The 21,435-nt window shown below is 41.6% G+C and overlaps 1 protein-coding gene across 2 annotated transcripts in view; it reads left to right on the plus strand.

Moving 5' to 3' along the window:
* The window catches only part of ube3b (ubiquitin protein ligase E3B), a 52,081-nt gene that overhangs the window by 22,292 nt on the left and 8,354 nt on the right, over positions 1-21,435 (plus strand). For both annotated transcript variants that reach the window (XM_080208099.1, XM_080208098.1), the window contains exons 15-24: positions 821-992; positions 2,323-2,441; positions 4,676-4,790; positions 8,314-8,413; positions 9,609-9,728; positions 13,693-13,869; positions 14,122-14,232; positions 15,313-15,450; positions 18,951-19,016; positions 19,953-20,011. In XM_080208099.1, coding sequence (XP_080064225.1) covers positions 821-992; positions 2,323-2,441; positions 4,676-4,790; positions 8,314-8,413; positions 9,609-9,728; positions 13,693-13,869; positions 14,122-14,232; positions 15,313-15,450; positions 18,951-19,016; positions 19,953-20,011 — 1,177 coding nt within the window. The remainder of the gene's footprint in view (positions 1-820; positions 993-2,322; positions 2,442-4,675; positions 4,791-8,313; positions 8,414-9,608; positions 9,729-13,692; positions 13,870-14,121; positions 14,233-15,312; positions 15,451-18,950; positions 19,017-19,952; positions 20,012-21,435) is intronic.

Here is a 21,435-nt window from a genome sequence, read left to right on the forward strand (position 1 = left end):
GCAGGTTTTCCAGTGGCAAGGGGGTGTGTTCAAATGGAAACCCTGTTGACAACGGCAGGACCATAAAATCCCACTGCCTCTTGCCACCATCAATCGTGCCGCCAAAAGGGAGAAAAATTCCACCCATAACATCTGCAGCCTCTCCAGTGATTTGTTCAGGTTTAGAATTATCTCTGCTCGTTTTGTTTTAAATCTATGAAATCTTGGATTCGATAACAGCTTTATCAATTTAGCCTTCTGTATTTAAAGTAAAAAATTAAAGTTTATTTATTAGTCACAAGTAAGGCTTACGTTCACACTGCAATGAAGTTACTGTGAAACTCCCCTAGTCGCCACGCTGTGGTGCCTGTTCGGGTCAATGCACCTAACCAGCATGTCTTTCAGACTGTGGGAGGAAACTAGAGCACCCGGAGGAAACCCACACAGACACGGGAAGAACATGCAAATCTACAAAGACAGTGACCCAAGTTGGGAATCCAACTCGGGTCCCTTGCTCTATAAGGCAACGGTGCTAACCACTGTGCTACCCCATCGATCTACGCATTGAGCAATTGGAAAAGCCTTGAAAATTAATGTTTAAAAAATATATACTTTTAATCTAAAATAATCAAATGCTGTTTACGCTTAATGGAACAAATCAATAAAACATTTTCAGGGTCATAAATAGGGGAAGGGGAATTGTACTGAATCCAATGCATTGTGCATTGTAAATGATTTTAATGCTGATGAGAGTTGAGTGAATATACTCAGCCCATCTTGTATCCAGAGGGATGAAGGCTTTTTTGTAGTTTTCAGTGATTTTTGGATGTCTATGTTTCAGGGTTAACCTATCTGGATGACTTGTTGCCCAAATTGTGGGCATTCATTTGTGAACTGGGACCTCAAGGGGGCCTGAAGCTATTCCTTGAGTGCCTGAACAATGATACTGAGGAATCCAAGCGGCTTCTTGCAATGCTGATGTTATTTTGTGACTGCTCACGGCACCTTATCACGTAAGTTTGTCAGGGATTTGAGATAGACCTGCAGGTTTAAGTAAAATGTACTGGGCTGAAGGTCATGGAACAAAACCACCATTTAAAGAGGACCAGCAATTAATGGTGAAAACTTCCCACTCCCAAGCATTCCACAACTTTATAGAAGAAATTACAGAGATACTTTTTTGGTTTTTTTTGAAGAAAGGCAATTTTCTTAGCAGCAGCATGTCAGAGAATGAATTGTGCCTGCAAAGCCACACTGATGATGTGATCAGTGCGAAGCATCTACATTCATTCTCTTAAAAGAATAGCTGTCACAACATACTTGTAGCCACACCAGAGCACTCCATTTGAATTATACTGCAAAATATGTTTTAGCAAAGCTCTAAGCCAGTTATTATCATTGCCTCTTCCAATTAATGTTGAGTAACTAACACGGTAGAGCCTGTATCAACTTGTCCCATTTCATTGCAAGAAGCCTAGGAAATGAGAGCAAGGTTGTAGATTTGTGGAAGTGCATAGTGAAGATCTCTTCAACCTATTTACATTTAAAATGATGGCTGCTGCACAGGATGAACACATTTAATTCCATTGAACCAAAATCTTAATGCTGAAGCTGAGTTGACTTGATTTATTACTGTCACATGCATTAGTATACAGTGAAAAGCATTGTATTACATTATTGGTTTAGATTTTCTTATGGCATGGCCATCCTTAACTATAAATATGACTCTATTGCTCTGCTGGAAATTTTTTATATGTTATTTTCAATTAACACATTATGTTGACAAATTCATAATATTAGAGATTGTCATTTGATCCTGAACACCTGCACCAGTTGGAGCCCCATGTCTGAACTATCTATGATTTATATTTCTCTACCCCCCCCCTTCCTGTTTTTTTAAATAATTTTTTGAATTTTTTTATTGAGTTACTTTGTTGCGGGAATGTATTTTGCTCCTACAGTATTTACAGGAGTCCATGTTTATCTGATGACTCTGTTGCCACAGCTGTGATCTGACTTGGTAGCCACTAATGATAAACACGGCCTCAACTTTTGGTTCACATCATGTGGGCATTACTTTTTTTGCCAGATGTATTTAATAGGAATAACCCAACTTGAATGCTGGGTGCATAAGTAGGATATCACACCGCTGCTTCATTCTTTTTGTGGTTCTCCGTAACAAGCCCCTGCTTCTGCTGATGGAGCTTCACGGCTCACTGTTGCTGTTTAGTACAGGTCTAGGTAAATCTAACTTTTTTTTTCCCTCTTTTTTTGGTACCACCTGCTTCACTCCCAGTTTTCTGTCTCCTGTTATGTAAATAAATTCTAATAACATTATTACAGGATCCTGGATGACATTGAGGTATATGAGGAGCAAGTCTCATTCAAACTGGAAGAGCTCGTCACCATCTCCTCCTTTCTGAATAATTTTGTATTTAAAATGATCTGGGATGGCATTCATGGTGAGTTTACTTGCATAATATCAAGAATTGTAGCTGGCCTGTTGTGACAACTGTCTGGTTAGGTTTGTGGAAACACTGGATGGGGCCAGTGTTCAAATTTAGTCATTGAGTCTTGGGCTGAAAGGCCCAAGGAGCGATCGAGTCGAATGGGCCTGTGGTCTCTGCAGTTTAGAAACATGTGAGGTGATGTCGTTGAAACATTAGATATTCTTTAAAAGCCTTGACAGGATAAATAATGAAAAGCTGTTTCCCTTCACTAGACTTGAGAGTCATAGGGCCCTATTTTACCATTTTGATTCTAAGTGCTGGGTGGACTTGAAACTGGGAGTGTTTCAGATCCAACTTCTAAACCCATTGTCAGGCGCCCCTATACGCATTCTGCCTAAAAAAAATCAGCGATTCCTAATTGTGCTGCAGAACCCTATGGGCGAGGCTTAATGCGCCCGAAATCCTGCAGCTCCAATCAGCACCTCCAATCGCACGTGCGCAGAAAAAAAATATAGAATGTGGCTCCCCTGTCACATCGCTCCTGGGACAGATAATGCCTCCCAGTGGCTTCCACAGACATTTCCCCACTCCCACCCCCACAGCATTACTGACCCCTTTGTCCCCTGTTCCCCCTCCACCACCCAGACTAATCGCGGGCCCCTCCTCCCCCCCCTTCCCCACACCGATATTAGGCAGCAGTGGACCCCTCCCAAACCCTTCACCAGTCTTAAGCAGACAGCCGTCGGGCGCTCGACACTTACCTCCTCGCTAACTGGAGTGCCCAAATCAGACTTTTATGAAGCATGTCTGTTTGGTGCCGATTCTGGATGGGTGAAGGTGGTAGTAAAGGGGGAAGTGCCGGTACGGTTGGGCGTGCAGCCCATTAAGTCAATTTAAATGCATGCAAATGCATTTCAGTGGTCGTTGCGCCCGTTTCAGACACAGTCCTGACCACTTCAATTTTTGGGCCTTGGTAAACAGGGATCTGGCGCGGAGGCAGCCTTGGATCACACTACTCACCTCACGCCCGACTTTACCAAGTTTCATGTCCAAAAACAGGTGCAACTTGATGGTAAAATCGGGCCGAAGTCTCAGAATAAGGGGTCATTCATTTATGACCAAAACAAGAAATCTACTCAGACAGAGACTTGTGAATCTTTGGAGTAGTCACTCCCTGAGGACTCCAGATGCTCAGTTGCTGAATATATTTAAGGCTGAGATTAATAGATTCTTGGACACGAGGGAATCAGTGGGATAGGGCAGAAAGGGGAGTTGAAGATGGAATAGCAGGCTCAAGGTTGAACCTGCTCCTCGTATTTCTTGTGTTTCTTCTATTATGATGAGCATGTCCTTAAATGTTTTGAACTTTTTGTTGAAATAAATAAGAAAGCAATCCTTTTGCTTCTGAAATCTGGCATTGAATCCAGTTGAGACATAGATAATGATGTTGATCTGAGCGTCTCTTAGCTGCTGCCCTGGTCTAATGTTGGGTGTTCTCTGAAATTCATTTGGATAAGTCCCTAATCCAATTACAGGCTGCTTTTACAGTTTGCATTTTCAAATATCTTCAGCTACACCTAGTACCACCAGAAATCTATGTTGACACATTAGAAGAAGCTAAGTTGCATCCTCATCCTCAAAAAAACAAGCAGTAAAGATATAACATTTAAAATATTATTAATTAAAGTATGTTTTTACGAAAAATAAACTTTCATTAAAACATAATTAGTTGCATATTGACAACCCTGCTTATTTCTTATTGAATCTGACTCAAGTGGCAGAATTTTGGGTAGAACTACTGTCTGGCAATATTGGATCCTAATGTAAGCCTACTTTTGAGTAATAAATAAACTTAAACTTCAGTGACCACTTGAGCTACTGTGAAAATTGGACACATCTCTTTTTCTTTTTGAAAACATTGCATCATTTCATTCAGGCCAATCCTAAAGAGCAAAAGCTACATTATTCCAAAATAATGTAAATAAAATGGAGAACGAGCGCATGGAGCACACCTCACCGCAACCAAATTTGCCATGTCTTTTTACACAAGCAGATTCACATCTGGATTTGTCCAATAAATGGATGTTTCCATTATTCTAATTGAGAAAATTCAGGTCAGCTTTTTAACGAGGTGGATTTGATTGCATTCTCATTCCCCCCCATCTAAATCAGGCTTGCGTTTAGTAAAGATAGAAACCTAATCAGGCAAAGTCGGAACTGAAATGTTTGTTTTTATATCTCTCTAGAAAATGCAAATGGAGAGCAACTGGAGCTGTTCCATTCTGTTCACGGGTGGTTGATGACTCTGTATGAGCGAGACTGCCGGCGACGCTTTGCTCCTGAGGATCACTGGCTGCGCAAGTAAGTGAAGAATGAACTTTCAACAGTCTGTAAGAAAGCAAAGCCCCTTGTCTGCATCTTCTCTCTGGAAGATTATGCAAGCACCAATCAGATTGTTGTCCTTTCCTGTCTTATAGACAAGCTGCTCCTTGACTAGTGGTTAAAAATAAAGTTATATTTGATAGTAACTGTATTTTGGAAAATAATAAAAATGAGTAGTGCTGAAAACTGGGCTGGATTTTATGTTGTTTGCCAGTGGGTTTGAAGGCAAGGGGCTTCATAAAATCCAGTGGGCAGCTGCCCACCCACCCCTGACCTGTTGGAAATCTTGCATGGGAAAGGGAAGGCATTGGGCAGTGCATTTGTCCATGGACCTATTAAGTCCTGAAAGTGGACATTTAATGTATGCTTAATTGCCTCATCCAGTTCCTGCCACTATTCTACCTTTGGGGAGCCCATGCCATACGGGAAGCCTCGCAGCTTTAGCTATGCAGTCTGCTATCAAGAACCTCCAGTAGGGTGCACTGGACCCACTGGGGGCAAACCCTCTGCCAGGACAGCCTTCCCTTTCTCTTTGGCCTCTTGAATCCATCCCCTCTTCCCCTGACACATCTGAGCCCAGACTTCCTTGGGCTTCTCAGTGGTGGGACTGCCTGTAATTCCAACAATTACATGCCCATTCTTATAAAGGCAAATTACTGTGGCTGCTGGAATTGGAAACAAAGACAGAAAATGCTGGAAAATCTGAGCAGGTTTGACAGCATCTGTGGAGAGAGGACAGAGCTAATGTTTCAACCCTGGACGACCCTTCTTTAGAGGTCAGACCTGCTGAGATTTTGCAGCATTTTCTGTTTTTCCAGTGTGCCCACCTGTTGGACTACCAGGACGACAGAGCTGTTGGCTGCTGCTGTTTAAGGCGGGAATTCCTGCTGAGATGGGGTGGAATTTTCACGCCTTGAGCCAACCAAGGCTGCATCAGTGTGAAATTGCTGCTCAGGACTGGGAGTGGCCTTCCCACCCAGACATTTTAATTGGGTGTGGTAAAGTTTAGTTCATTTACAGAATAGAGACAGAACAGCTACTCGCTGGTAACTGGTGTGATCTTGAGTGAGAGGATCAGAACAGAAGGATGTGCGCGTATGAGGAAACAGCACAAATATAACATTGGGAAATGATCAGTAAGCACATGAGAAATTAAAAAATATTCTTGGGAAAACTGAAGAGTATTTGAGAAGTTTATTGAATTTAGAATCCATTGGAAGAGACAGGAGAGTATATTAGTGGCTAAGTTTTGTACCTTAAGAATTTCATTGTGGTAATCCATGGGATTCTGAAAATATTAAGTGCCTTTATTACCTCAAGGAAATAAATCAAAAATGTATCAATGCTACCACTTTGGAGTCAAAATGTCTTGCTTTCTACTGTTTTGCAAGAATTCATTCATTAATAATTTCCCTCTAGGGCAGGAACAGGTACCTAGTAATTGTAGAATCATAGAATGCCTACTGTACAGAAGGAGGCCTTTCACACTATCAAGCTTGTACTGACCACGATCCCACCCAGGCTCTATTCCTGTACCCCAAGTATTTGCCCTGCTAATCCCCTTGACACTAGGGTCAATTTACCATGGCCAATCAACCTAATGCACACATCTTTGGATTGTTGGAGAAAGCCAGAGGAAACCCACACAGACACAGGGAGAAAGTGCAAACTCCACACAGATAGTGACTGAGGCTGGAATTGAACCGAAACCCCTGGCACTGTGAAGCAGCAGTGCTTGCCACCGTGCCACCCAGTGTATTTTGATAGTGGAGCCAATGGTTTGCATGGAAATTAACACATTCAAAATTTCATGGACCTTAAACAAGTCTTAGAATTGTGGAATTTCCTTCCATGCTGTTGCATGTTTTATTTGTACTTTTGGAAAAAAAGGAGGCCTGTCGTATCTGTAGTGGCTTTCCAAATGTGCATCATGATTTGGTGCTGTACTCCTGTCTTTTCCTCATAATGTTTGTTTCCACTCAGATAATCATCTAATGCCCTCTTGAATGACTCAATTGAACCCGCCTCCACTACACAACCAGACAGTGCATTCCAGACCTACTGGTTGTACGAAAATGTTTTTTTTTCTCAAATTGCATTTGCTTTCTTTGCAAATCATTTTAAATCTGTGCCCTCTCATTCTTGATCATTTTACAAGCAGGAACAGTTTCTCCCTATTCACTGTTTAGCCCCCCTTCATGATTTTGAATACTTCTATTAATTTCCCACTTGGCCTTTTGTCCAAGGAGAACAGTTCCAACTCAACTGAAGTTTTTCATCTCTGGATCTATTCTTGTAAACCTTTTCTGCATTCTGACCGATGCGTTCACATCCTTTCTAGAGTGTGATGCCCAGAACTTTCACAAGTAAAGGATTTGATTTGATTTATTATTGCCACATGTATTAACATACAGTGAAAAGTATTGTTTCTTGCACGCTATACAGACAAAGCATACTGTTCGTAAAGGAGAGAGTGCAGAATGTAGTGTTACAGCCATAGCTAGGGTGTAGCGAAAGATCAACATAATGCGAGGTAGGTCCATTCAAAAGTCTGATGGCAGTAGGGAAGAAGCTGTCCTTCAGTTGATTGGTATGTGACCTCAGACTTCCCAGTCGACAGTCCCAGCCAATTAGCACTTTCGAATCTCTACGATATGGAAGGAGACCATTCACCCCATTGAGTCTGCACCAACTTCCTTAAAGGGCTTCTTACCCAAAGTATGTTTGATAATTTTATTGAAACAATGGGAATAATGTTTTTTTTAAACTCTTTGATACTGAAAGTTTGAACATCTTAATACAATTATTTAACCAACTAATCTTTATTTTGACTCCTCCATCCCAAGATAGTTTGGTTATTCTTTTAAGCTATTTGAAGAATGTGAACATGTCCTGCAGTGGAGAGTTTGTCCTACGATGAGAGGCTGACTAAATTTGTCTTTTATTCTCTGGAGCTTAGAAGATTGAGAAGCGATTAAAGACTACAAAATTCTGAAGTCGCTGAGAGGTTGTTTCGACTGGCAGGGAACCTAAAACAATGGAATACAACCTTAGGATAAGGGGGCTGATCATTTAGGACTGAGCTGAGAAGAAATTACTTCACTGAAAGGGTTGTGAATCTTTGGAATTATCTACCCCAGAGGGTTGCTGATGCGCCATTGTTGAATATATTTAAGTTTGTGGTAAACTGATGTTTCATGCCTCAGAATTGAGGGATATTGAGAGCAGGCAGGAAAATGGAGTTGAAGCCCAAGATCAGACATGATCATACTGAATAGCAGAGCAGGCTCGATGGACCATGTGGTCCACTCCTGCTCCCATTTTCTTTATGTTCCTAAGCTTTGTCATGAACCATATTACTGGCTTGAATTGCAGGTGTCCTAAAATATCTTTTCACCCTGTGCTGGCTGACAATCTTAGGAAGGAATTTTGTACCTTGTAATTCCCAATGTATCCATGTTTTTTGCCACTCCATAACAAGCTGTTCATCTTATTCATAAAGGGATCTGAAACCCAGCTTGATATTCCAGGACCTGGATAAAGGGAAGAAGAGAGCCCAATTACTATTGCAGTACATCCCCCACACTATTCCACACAAAAATGTAAGTACCATTCTGAGTAATGGCATGCTGTGTGTGAACAGTCCCATTTATTCAAACAGCCATTTAGTAATGAAGCTTACCAAATATCCTGGCAGTTGCCGTGAGCAAAATTCCTGTCAGCTCTTAACGTAATATTTTCTTGACTGTCCTGTACTTTTGCCTCACCTGTGACACCCTTTGAGTTTTTAAAATATTACAATTGACTGTACTAGCACACTGAGCTATATTTTATTGGTCTTGCTGAGATTAGAGTCGCAATCCTACTGTTTTAAATGGGCTGTCAGATTTATGATTTAACTGCTTCAGCATTATGATTCACTTACATAAGCTAAATGGGTAATCCTAACCCTAGACCATGAGCAGCAAGGTGGCACAGTGGTTAGCAGTGTTGCTCACAGCACCAGGGACCCGGGTTCAATTCCGTGACTGTGACTGTGACTGTGTGGAGTTTGTATGTTCTTCCCATGTCTGCATGGGTTTCCTCTGGCTGCTGCAGTTTCCTCCTACAGTCCAAAAGATGTGCAGGTTAGGTTGATTGGGCATGCTAAATTGTCCCTTAGTGTCAGGGGGATTAGCAGGGTAAATATGTGGGATTGTGGGAATAGGGCCTGGGTGGTATTGTTGTTGGTGCAGACTCGATGGGCCAAATGGCCCTTTCTGCACTGTCCGTATGGATCTAAAATGTCACCTAAGCGAGTTATACACTTGTCACATATTGACCCAAGTACACCATACGTGACTGTTATCTTTACGGTTGGAGAGAACTTTCCTGGTGGTCAGTGGAAGTTGTCACAGTTCCCAAATTTTCATCCTCCACATGTGACAGTATTTTAGACATAGGGAAAGAAGACAAATAGGATGCAGTGATAAAAGAAAGATAGAAGGCTCTACATCAGGAAATAAGCAGCATGGTCATGGAGTTCAGTGGATTCAAAATATGTTTATATGCTAGTAGATCCATCCAAGGCCCTTCCATTCTGTGACATGCTCTCAGATTGCCAGTCTGCAATGAAGGCAAAAACTTTAAAATTGTAGAAGGAGCAAAATCCCTTCGAGAATGTAGGAATTTCTTTTAAATTTCATTAAAGTTTATCCGTTCACCTAATAATTGGACGCCAGTGATTTTGAGAAGATACTTAATCTGTAAATCGTTATGTTGATTAAATAAAGCTCACTTTGTCCTTTCTCTTGTTAGAGGGTGCTGCTCTTCCGAAACATGGTAACAAAGGAGAAAGAGTCGCTGGGGTTGGTGGAGACAAGTTCTGCGTCTCCTCATGTCATTCACATTACAATACGTAGATCCCGAATGCTCGAGGTAACCTGTCCAAGTTTTGATGGCGATACCACTTTGGTTCAATGCACTCTAATTTTAATATTCCCACTGTTCGGATTTCTCTTTTTTTTTGCAGCTACATTAGAGATTTTCCCCAAATTTTCTTGGATAGTTCCTGAATTTCTCAAGTTGTCTTGCTCCCAAACTGTTCTGCTTTTGTTATCTAGTGGATGCTAGTTCTGATACAAAGCTGGTATTTTAGAAAGGGGAGCCCTGATCTTTGCATTTCTGACCAATCTTAATAGCAAACACTTCAGGCATATGTTGGTAAAACTTAAAAATAGGCATCTTTTCCACTGTTTCTACCCATATCACTCCACAGAAGATTTAAGTAGAATAATTAGGTTAACCGTTTGTCCTTTGAAACAGGCTTTGAATCTTGATTGGTTAATCCACCCATCCAGTGGTTTGATTAGCCTTCAAAATTAGTTTCTTGTCCTTATTTTTCCATTAAACAATCCAGTTGTTTCTACTCCTAAATGAAGTTCTACATTAAGATGCAACGGCAATGTCTATGCATATGTGACCAAGAGATGTAAATATGCCTGATAATGTAGGTTCCATTCTGCAGTGGAATATGGGATTTGTGCACTAGAAAGCAATTACTGGGAAAATATTGGCTGAATTACTGTTTAAGCGTAATATGCAGCATCTGTAATTCTTAACAACCAGAGTATAAATAATCCATGCTCAATCCTAAGAAAAATAGAATGTGATCTCACTTTAACAGAGGAGAGTTTATTGGGATGGAGATCTGTTCTCTGGCTTGTTGCTTTGAAGCTGGACAATGAGATACGCCACAAGGTGGCACAGTGGTTAGCACTGGTGTCTCACAGCGCCGGGATCCAGATTCAATTCCAGCCTTGGTTGACTGTGGAGTTTGCATGTTCTCTCTGCGTGGGTTTCTTCTGGGTGCTCTGGTTTCCGCCCACCATCCAAAGTTGTGCAGGTTAGATTTAATTGGCCATACTAACTTAAGAACATAAGAAATAGGAGCAGGAGTAGGCCATCTAGCCCTTCGAGCCTGCCCCGCCATTCAATAAGATCATGGCTGATCTGTCGTGGCTCAGTTCCACATTCCCGCCCTCTCCCCATAACCCTTAATCCCCTCTCTTATCAAAAACCCATCAACCCACGTCTTAAAAATATTTAGCGAGGTAGCCTCCACCACTTCAACGGGCAGAGAATTCCAGAGATTCACCACCCTTTGAGTGAAGAAGTTCCTCCTCAACTCTGTTCTAAACATATAAGAAACATATAAGATGATTAGAGGTTTAGATAGGGTGGATGGTGATAGCCTGTTTCCTCGGATGGAGAAATCTAGCACGAGGGGGCATGGCTTTAAATTAAGGGGGGGTAGTTATAGGACGGATGTCAGGGGTTGGTTCTTTACCCAGAGGGTGGTGAGGGACTGGAATGCCCTGCCTGCTGCAGTTGTAAATGCGCCTAGTTTGGGGGCGTTTAAGAGATTGGTGGATAGGTTTATGGACGAAAAAGGAGTGGTTTAGATTAGTGGGTCAATGTTTTTTTTTAAAAATAAGACTGGTCGGCGCAACATTGTGGGCCGAAGGGCCTGTTCCGCGCTGTAATGTTCTATGTTCTATGTTCTATGTTCTATGAAACCGCACCCCCTTTATCTTGAGGCTGTGCTCCCTAGTCCTACTGTCCTTTCTGAGCGGGAAGAGTCTCTCCACCTCTATCCTATCCATCCCATTCATCATCTTATACATCTCAATGAGATCTCCCCTCATTCTTCTAAACTCTAACGAGTACAAGCCTAGTTTATCCAGCCTCTCCTCATAGCTCAACCCCCTCAACTCTGGCATCAGCCTAGTAAACCTCCTCTGCACTCCCTCCAAGGCCAAAATATCCTTGCGTAAGTACGGCGCCCAAAACTGCACACAGTACTCCAGCTGCGGCCTCACCAATGCCCTATACAGCCGCAGCAAGACCTCCCTACTTTTATATTCAATCCCCCTCGCTATGAACTTGCCTCTTAATGTCCTAAGATGTGTAGGTTAGGGGGTTTAGTGTGGTAAATATGTGTTTACAAAGATAGAGCATGGGTAATGCTTTGTTGGAGAGTTGGTGCAGACTTGATGGCCTCCTTCTGCACTGTAAGGATTCTATGATTCTACCTGGAGCCCAGATTGACTGCAGATACATGTGACTTTTGACTATGTTGAATGCTTTAATCACAAACATTTGATTGCTCAACAGCCATTCTCCGCACTACTTGTAACATCAAAAAATAATGGGATTTGTGTTTTCAACAGGGTATTCAGTGCCTGCCTGGTTCCCTATTCTGAAGGGAAGGGGAAGGAAATACCATAGGGCTTAAAGAGAAGCATAGATTCAATAGAATGCTTTCGTTTGCCTTGTGGATACTAAGGTAGTCCTGCCTTCAAATAACAGTGCTGATTTCTGTTTCTGGACAGAAGAGGGTTTAAGTTTAAGTTTATTTATTTATTTTTGTCACAAGTAGGCTTACACCATCACTGGAATGAAGTTACTGTGAAAATCCCCGAGTCACCACACTCTGGTGCCTGTTTGGGTGCATTGAGGGAGACAATAACATGGCCAATGCACCTAACCAGCACACCTTTCAAATTGTGGGAGGAAATTGGAGCACCCAGAGGAAACCCTGACATGGGGAGAACATGCAAATTCCACACAGACAGTGACCCAAGCTGGGAATCGAACCCAGGTCCCTGGTGCTGTGAGGCAGCAGTGCTAATCACTATGCCAGAAGAAGAGAGGAGTCAGTGCTGAATTCTGGGGCTGACAGTGCCCCAGAGAGAGAGCGAGACGAAGGTTAACTGGAAGTGCAGAAAGCAGCAAAGCCACAAGTGAAGCAAAAGTGAGCCACAGAATGCCCTGAAAACAATATCCATTTCCACTGCACCGAGTTCGGGAAATCAATAGCCGAGCATTGTGTTGTCTGCTACTATTAGTCAAAAGACATTAATGACATTGCTCCTGGACAATTACTTTAAAATTTTGTCTCTGCTTTGCTGGACATTGAATGAAACCCATCCTGATTCATATCTTAATCATCGATTATGTCAGATTTCATGTATCAGTCAGCCCATGCACTATTGGCAATGCTCAATTCTTTAGAAACATTTGTTTATATACTGTTCAGTGTTTGCTTGGCTCAGTAGTGGCATTCACAACTTCTGAGTTAGAGGTCATGAGTTCAATTCTGTACCCAGACCTGAGGCTGACACTTACGGGATTGAAGTTGCTGCCTTCCCACATCTTTTGCACGAGACATTAAATTGAGGCATCATTTGTTTTCCAGCAGTCTTTTTTTTGCAAATTCCTACAATGTGGAAGCAGGCCATTCAGCCCATCGAGCCTCCATCGACTCTCCGAAAGAGCATCTTACCCAGGGCCACCCTCCGCCCTATCCTTGTCACCCTGCGCATTTCCCATGGCCAATCCACCAAACCTCCACATCTTTGACCTTTGGGAGGAAACCAGAACACCCAGAGAAAGCCCAAGCAGACTCTGGGAGAGCATGTAAACTCCACATAGACAGTCACCCAGGAGCAAAATCAAACACAAGTCCCTGGTGCTACAAGGCAACAGTGTTAACCGTTTTGCCACCATGCAGTTGCAAAAGATCCCACGGCAGTATCCAAAGAAGAACAAGGTAGTTCTCCCAGTATCCTGCCTAGTGTTTACTTCTCAGCAACACCACTTAAGCAGAATAACTAGCCATTTATCTCCATACTGTTTTATGGGGGCTTGGTGTGTGCAAATTGGCAGCTGCATTTGCATACAAAACACCAACACTACTCCAGAGGGTATTCTTAGGCTGAGCACCTCATTTGAGATGTCTTGGGGATGTGAAAGGTTCCAAATCAAAGCAGATTTTTTTCAGTGTTTTCATTATTTCTTTAGTAATGAGGTGATTCCGAGGCATATTCTCTGTTTCTAGGATGGATATGAACAGTTACGGCGACTACCTGTAAACACGATGAAAGGAGTCATCAGAGTGAAATTTGTAAATGATCTTGGAGTGGATGAGGCTGGAATTGACCAGGATGGTGTCTTCAAAGAATTTTTGGAGGAAATCATTAAGAAAGTTTTTGATCCTGCTCTGAATCTCTTCAAGGTAGATCACTGCTTGGGTAAAATGTGGAGGAAATAAAATTTAAAGAAAATTCTTTATACTTCTCTGCTCCATGTTAGTTCTCTCATGTTTCTCTATCTTTCCCATGTATGTGGCATTTGATGGCCTGTTCCCTCGTGTCCAGTCTAAATTCTGTATCTGTGCACTGCTCAACTATATTTCTTTTTTAAGAACATTTCAGCTCCAGTTAAATTCTTCTCTGCTTAGTTTTTAGCATAATTTTTTCTCTTGCAGACGACCAGTGGAGATGAGCGACTCTACCCGTCTCCGACCTCTTACATCCACGAGAACCACTTGCAGCTGTTTGAATTTGTCGGAAAGATGTTGGGAAAAGCCATTTATGAGGTATAAACAGGACTCTCAAACCTTGCATGAGGCAACTTAACTCAGAGGAGAATTCAGGGTCCAGTGAAAAGCTAGAATTGAAAAATAGAGATCTTTCCCAGCCCTTAAATGTTCTCACCTTCTCCCTGTGTCTGCTTGGGTTTCCTCTGGGTGCTCTGGTTTCCTCCCACAGTCCGGAAGATATGCTGGTTAGGTGCATTGGTCATGCTAAATTCTCTCTGTGTACCCGAACAGGTGCAGAGTGTGGTGATGAGGGGATTTTCATAGTAACTTCATTGCAGTGTTAATATAAGCCTACTTGTAACACTGATAAATAAACTTTGTGTCCCGCTGAATTGACATTGTCATGTTTGCTTTAAATCTTTTTTCTTTGAACTGCTACAGTGGCCACCATGGAAATTGCAGGAATGTGAATTGCATTGTAAATATATTGACAGCTAACCCCTTCCCTTGTGCAGTCTCACTAAATGAATGTTGAAGCTGCATTTCCTTTAAATCACCCCCAGGCCAACTCAACATACATTGAAAAAGTGTTAAAAACCCACAGCAGCTTTCCAGTTTGATTTTAATGATGTTTCCTAAGGCACTGAACCCATAGGAAAAATGGAGTTTGAAGTTTCAGGAAATGCAAGAATTAAACAGAGTGAACAAATAGAATTTCAAAACCCTCCACAAGAACAGACTATGATTACTAATTCACCTTTCAGCAACAGCTTGCTTTTATGATCTGCCTTTAATCTGCTCAGCAATCCAAAGCATCTTACAGAGAGGAATTGGATGCTGAGCAACAAGAAGAGTTTAGAGATAATTAAAATCACGTTTGAAGGGAGAGATTTTTGGGATGTTTTTAGAGGAGGGCAGAGGAGCAGCACAGCAGAGTGAATGCAGGGAGAGAGTGTAGTTAGGAAAGCTCCGATGATAACGTGAATGTACAGGAGATCAGATTCAGCAGACTGAAGGATCTCAGCTGGCAGGTGTTTGCAGAGTTTAGATGAGGCAAGATTGTGTGGAGAAATTTGTAAGCGAGGAACAGAAGTTTGAATACAAGTCAAATGTATCCTTTATCTTTTCCCCTTGCAGGGAATAGTAGTGGACGTTCCATTTGCTTCATTCTTCCTCAGTCAGGTGCTGGGACATCACCATAGTGCTCTGTACAGCTCAATCGACGAACTTCCATCCCTGGACTCAGAATTCTACAAAAATCTCACCTCCATTAAGGTAATTCTGGGAAATGGTATTGGTAAAAGAGGTGTTGCATCTCAAACAATAAAGCAAAGCAACGTCAGAGAACTTGATTGCAATTTATGTTTGCCTCTTTTGCCATTAGGTCATCCTGATGAATACACCCAATTAAAATCACCAGCTCAGCTTGGCAAGAATGCCATTGAACATGATCACATCAAATAATGGACAATCTGATGTATTATTATAACTTTATTTATCCACTGATGCAGAAAGAGGGTGGCACATTAGCACAGTGGTTAGTACTGCTGCCTTGTGGCACCGGAGACCCGGGTTCAATTCCTAGCCTTGGGTCACCGTGTTTGCGGCGTTTGCATGTTCTCCCCGTGTCTGCGTGAGTTTCCTCCGGGTGCTCCAGTTTACTCCCACAGTCTGAAAGATGTGCTGGTTAGGTGCAATGACCATACTAAATTCTCCCTCAGTGTGCCCAAACAGATGCCAAAGTGCGATGACTGGGGGTTTTCACAGGAACTTCAGTGCAGTGTTAATGTAAATCTACTTGTGACACTAGTAAATGGGTAAAACTGTGGGCGGCGTAGTGGCACAGTGGTTAGCACTGCGATCTCATAGCGCCAGGGACCTGGGTTCAAGTCCGGCCTTGGGTGACCGTGTGGAGTTTGCATGTTCTCCCGTGTCTGCGTGAGTTTCCTCCGGGTGCTCTGGTTTCCTCCCACACTCCAAAGATGTGTAGGTTAGATGGATTGGCCATGCTAAATTGCCCCTTAGTGTCAGGTGGATTAGCAGGGTAATTGCATGGGGTTACGGAGGATAGGGCCTGGGTGAGATTGTGGTTGGTGCAGACATGATGGGCCAAAATTGTCTCTTGCACTGTAGGGATTCTATGTTCAATTTATCACAACATAACCATACTTTAGTTTCAGAAATCTAGCACCTGGATAGTTGAGTAAAACCTGATGTAATAATTCAACGTTAAAGTATAACAGATATATGAGTTCAATTTAGCATAACTGCAACATTCATTACTGTAGATTACAGTATGTGCTTGGCAAGTTAGCCATTGCATTTTCTGTAGCTGGGAACAAGCATGCATGTCACCCCAGAACGAAGCATGTTAATTGCCCTCCTTCTGTCTTCCACAAATCTGCAACATCTTTCTTTGCTCCTTTATTTTCACATTTTAATTTTATCTTTTGTTCTACAACCTTTCTTGTTTTCTTTCATAATTGCTCTCCTTGTTTCTGTCTCTAACATATATATTTAAAGCATGATACATAATTTTATATACATCAAAATTAAAACAACTTGAGCATCTGGGGATGCTTTTTCACAGTAACTTCATTGCAGTGTTAATAAATAAACTTTACTACGTTAAAGGTATGATATAAATGCAGGCTGTTACAATTACAGCATTAGCAATCAATCATTCCTCTTTGTTTATGATACCATTTAAAACTGCACAATCTTACTTGTAAATGCTAGTTGTCCAGATAGCTTTATCTCCAAACGCATCTGCACTAAATTAAAAGTTAATTTGTGTGAGTTATAATAGAATATCCCAGATCCCATGTCCAGGGAAGAAAAAGATGCATCGATGCTTGATTTGTACGACTTCGCTGATCACCAATATTCAGTTTAAGGTGTGAATTGTCGGGTTATAGAGCAATGGAAAATGTGCACATGCAGGGGACAAATGGGCCGTGCACGTGCAGTAGTCCCTTTAAGATACGTGCATGCACAGCAATTTGCTCCTAATTCATATATTCATTAGTGTAGTGTGACAAAGGGATTGCACACAGCTAAGGAGAATTAGAGGGAACATTGCTTTAAACATCTTGAAAGTTCTTGAAAGAGCAGCTTGTTACCAAAATCATGTAAGAACAAAAGTTAACTATAATGCTGCATTATCTAGAGCAAAACCTGACCTCAGAATTAAGAAAAAGTTAAAAGAAGAGAATGTTGTCATCTCAATTTCACATTATAGTGTATTATGATTGACTTGGTGAACTAATTAATAATCTTTTGCTAGTTCCAACATTTGCTGGTGCCAGTATCTCCCTGGTAACTCAGTCGAGTGCTGTTGAACTTTGACCCCGAATGTCACCACAAAAAAACCTGATTTTAATTTGAGCGGGTATCTTAAGAACATGTGCTTTCGGAGGGATCACTGATGAGTGAATATCATAGCTAATTTTCTTTTTCTCTCTCCCAACCCAGGGTGATGCCTATCGTAGATCACCTTGGCTGAGATCAGAGAATTCAGCATAGGCAGAAGATAAAACTCAGGATTTTCCTGCCTTGTATAGCTCAGTTAAAGGCACCAAATGAGCAAACTGAATTCTTGAATCTATCAGATTCTTTTCTCTCTCAAAGCTTTCCTCACTTAACATGCAAATAAGAGCAAGAAACCTAGGCACTTCCTTCAGATACGGGACTGTTGTGTTGTTGAGTTTGACAGTTGCCATAGACGCGTGGTCATATGCACTCCCAGTGCCATATTCTTTAAGTCCATAAATGCAGGAGACATCAAACACCACATTGATCATTTCACAGCACAGCTCATATGATCTTTGCTTGGTAACCATTATAATTTAATACCAATCTTCAAATGAGAGCTGATGCTGTAGAGTGTAACTTGTTTTATATTTATGAACTTAGATAAAAGGACGAAGCTCAGATAAAGGGTGCAGATGCAGAATATAGCACACCGCCAAGGTTGAAGAAACTAAGTGAAATTAAAATGAAGTACACAGGATAGTGGACACCAAGCTTGAGTTTTAAAGCTTGTAGGTTGTAGGAATGGGGAAAGTAATTAGTTTCACATCTTATCGGAGCATCTGGGAGAGAAAGAGCTGCTGTAGAGAGGGGAATGATGAGTGGATTTTCACTTCACTTCAGTCTGGATGTGAGATGGAGGAGTTCATTGCATAAGTCTTGCTTCAGTTTTATTTTGTGCTGGTAAGATCACATCTGGAGTATTATGTGCAGCTTCCGTCTCCTTATTGAGAGAGGACATAATAGCATTCAAATTAGCTGGGAGAAAGTTCACTCATTGATTCCTGGAATGAAGGGGTTAACGTGAGAGGAAAGGGCCTTTATCCATTAGAGTTAAAAAAGGGGCAATTTTATTGAAACCTATAAGATTTTGAGGGGAATTAACAGGATAGATACGAAGAGGATGTTTCCCCTTATTGGGGAGAGTAGAACTAGGAGACAGTTTAAAATTGAGAGTCTCCCATTTAAGAATCTTTTTCTCTGTGGAATTCTCTTCCTCGGAGCAGTGGGGGCTGAGTCACTGCTTATTTTTGAGGTTGAGTTAAAGTTTTGGTTGATAAGGAAGTCAAACGGGGGCAGACAGCAGAGTGGAGTTGGGGCCCCAATCAGATCTTTTGAAATGGTGGAGCAGGCTCAAGGGGCTGAATGGCCTGCTGCTGTTCCTAATGGACGTTATATGTTCTATAAGCACCAACACAGCCTGCAATAATAAAGTGAATGTATTTATGTTTTTGTTTTTGCAGCGGTACGATGGTGACATTGGTGACCTTGGTTTGACATTATCGTATGATGAGGATGTTATGGGTCAGGTAATGCCCTGGCAGTTTTTTTAAATTAGTATCCATGATAAAATCTAGGATTTATAACTAGGCTATAGTGTCAGTGGTGCATGGGTCTGCTGCAGACCCTTTGAGGCCCTATCTTGAGAGTCAGATTCCCATGCAGTCAACAGCACACACACCTCGGCTGTGATCAGGAACTGAATAAAGGCTCAACTTGGATGCAACATAAAATTTATAAATAATTCAGGCTTTATTGTTATCCAGAAACTTCCTATTGTTTCTATTATTTTCAGTAAAACTGTAGGGTTGGAGATATGAAGGAGTTTTCACATTCATCCAGACTCTTAACTTTCATTTAGTAACTGGTCTTGGCTGCCTTGTTTTGTTTCAACTCCTGGTATTGTTGCATCCTTGATGGATAGGCACCTGGTGTGGAACTAACACATATAGCCTCACAATGAGTTTACTCTCCAGTCTTTGCTGAGAGATTTCATTTTCCAAAGTACTATTATTGGTCTCAGTATTTCTGGTATAGGGAAAGAATAGGTGGATTGGTTCAGCTAAATTGACCTAGTGTCAGGGGGATTATCAGGGTAACTACATGGGGTTATGGGGATAAGGTCTGGGTGGGATTCTTGTCGGCGCAGGCTTGATCAGCTGAATGGCCTTTTCCTGCACTGTAGAGATTCTTTGATCCTATGAATAGGAGAGAGAATAGGAATGAGCTAAATTACCTTGTCCTAATCAGTAGTCAGCAACACTCTCTTGCTAGTAAATGAATGTTAGTGTTGAGATTGGACGTAAAGCCTGGGTGAAGTACTGCAAGGATTCAAGGGTCTGTGGAAGTTTTGCTCAGCAAGAATCAGCACATTCAGGAGAGTAGTCAGTTATGTTGGTCAGTAGACTCAGTAAAATGTTGATTTTTGCATTGTAATCAATGTAGTTTTCTTTCTGATTCAATAGCTTGTTTGCCATGAGCTGGTGCCTGGTGGAAAGACCATTGGGGTTACTAATGAAAATAAGTGAGTATGTCACTGGCCTAATGATGTGTGGTATGTATTTCTCCACTAGCCTTGTGTTGTTAACCTTGTTTTATAATATATCTCCCCCAACTTGTGCCTTCCTAAGCCCACCCCATTTTCACAGGCATCATGTTGTTTAGGTATTTATGTTGCTGACAGCAAAAGTTTGCCCTGTGTAAATGAACCAGGGTTACTCATCTTTTTTTAATTCTTTTATTTAATTTTCAATCATACCTCCCTTTCAAAAACCATTTTGTTTGTATCAGGAAACTATCAGTGCAAGCATGAAATGGACTGCAAGGATTAGTGGCGCTTGGAAACTCCCTCCATGCAGGCCAACTGGTATGGTTATACCAAGCCACTGTATCCCTACCCATTATGGATTATATTGTCCATTTAAAATCCATAATTCATATTGATTGGGTTTATACATGGCACGTAAAGCCTCTAAGGGACTGATATTACCCTGACCATAATCCCAATCTGGACATCTAGCCTTGATAATATTCAGTAACCAGGCACAGACCTCATTAGTGGGCAGAGGTGTAGCTATTAATGTTAACATTTAATTGAAGCTTGTACATAGCTGGCCCCAAACTGCAGATCATTCTCAGAGAAAAAGATCCCCAGTAAAATCTGAAGCCAGGACAGAGTATTTGGCCTGTCAAATGATTCAATTCATAGCCAATTGTAGAATCGCTACAGTGCAGAACGAGGCCATTATTCCCATCAAGTCTGCACCGACAACAATCCCACCCAGACCCTCTCCCCATAGCCCCACGTATTTACCCTGGTAATCTGCCCTGATACTAAGGGGCAACTTTGCATGGCAATCAACCTAACTTGCACATCTTTGAAGTTACATGGTTATTCTACCAAAGAATATGTTATGAATGCAATAATTTCAAACCATAAAGTATGCAGTTGACGTTTTTCTGTCGCTATCTCTTGACCTGTTTGTTTTCCCTCTGTTATTAGCATGTGTACAATCCGTTCTGATTTCTAGAAGGTTTTTTTGTGTTGTCTGTCTGACGTTTTTAAAGGAAGCAGCCAGACATCATCTAGATTGTAGTGCCCTTTACTTCAGATCGATTGCCAGAAATCCCCAAGTTGTGGGTCTCTGCAACTGCCATGTAGACTGGTCCATTTTTAAATCACAAAAGAGTCTGATGAGGAAGAGGATTTGAGAGTGATAAATCTCATACACTGAAAACATTGATAGGAGTTACAAATTATGGTAATTCAGAAACTGGGTTACAAATTACCAATTATATATTCATAGAATCCCTGCAGTGCAGAAGGAGGCCATTCAGTCTATTGAGTCTGGACCAACCACAATCCCACCCAGCTCCTATCCCCATAACCCCACATATTTACCCTGCTAATCCCCTGACAGTAAGGCAATTTAGCATGGCTAATCAACC

The sequence above is a fragment of the Carcharhinus amblyrhynchos genome, chromosome 20 (genome assembly GCF_965287045.1).
Source record: "Carcharhinus amblyrhynchos chromosome 20, sCarAmb.v2.hapA, whole genome shotgun sequence".
Taxonomy (NCBI): Eukaryota; Metazoa; Chordata; class Chondrichthyes; order Carcharhiniformes; family Carcharhinidae; genus Carcharhinus; species Carcharhinus amblyrhynchos.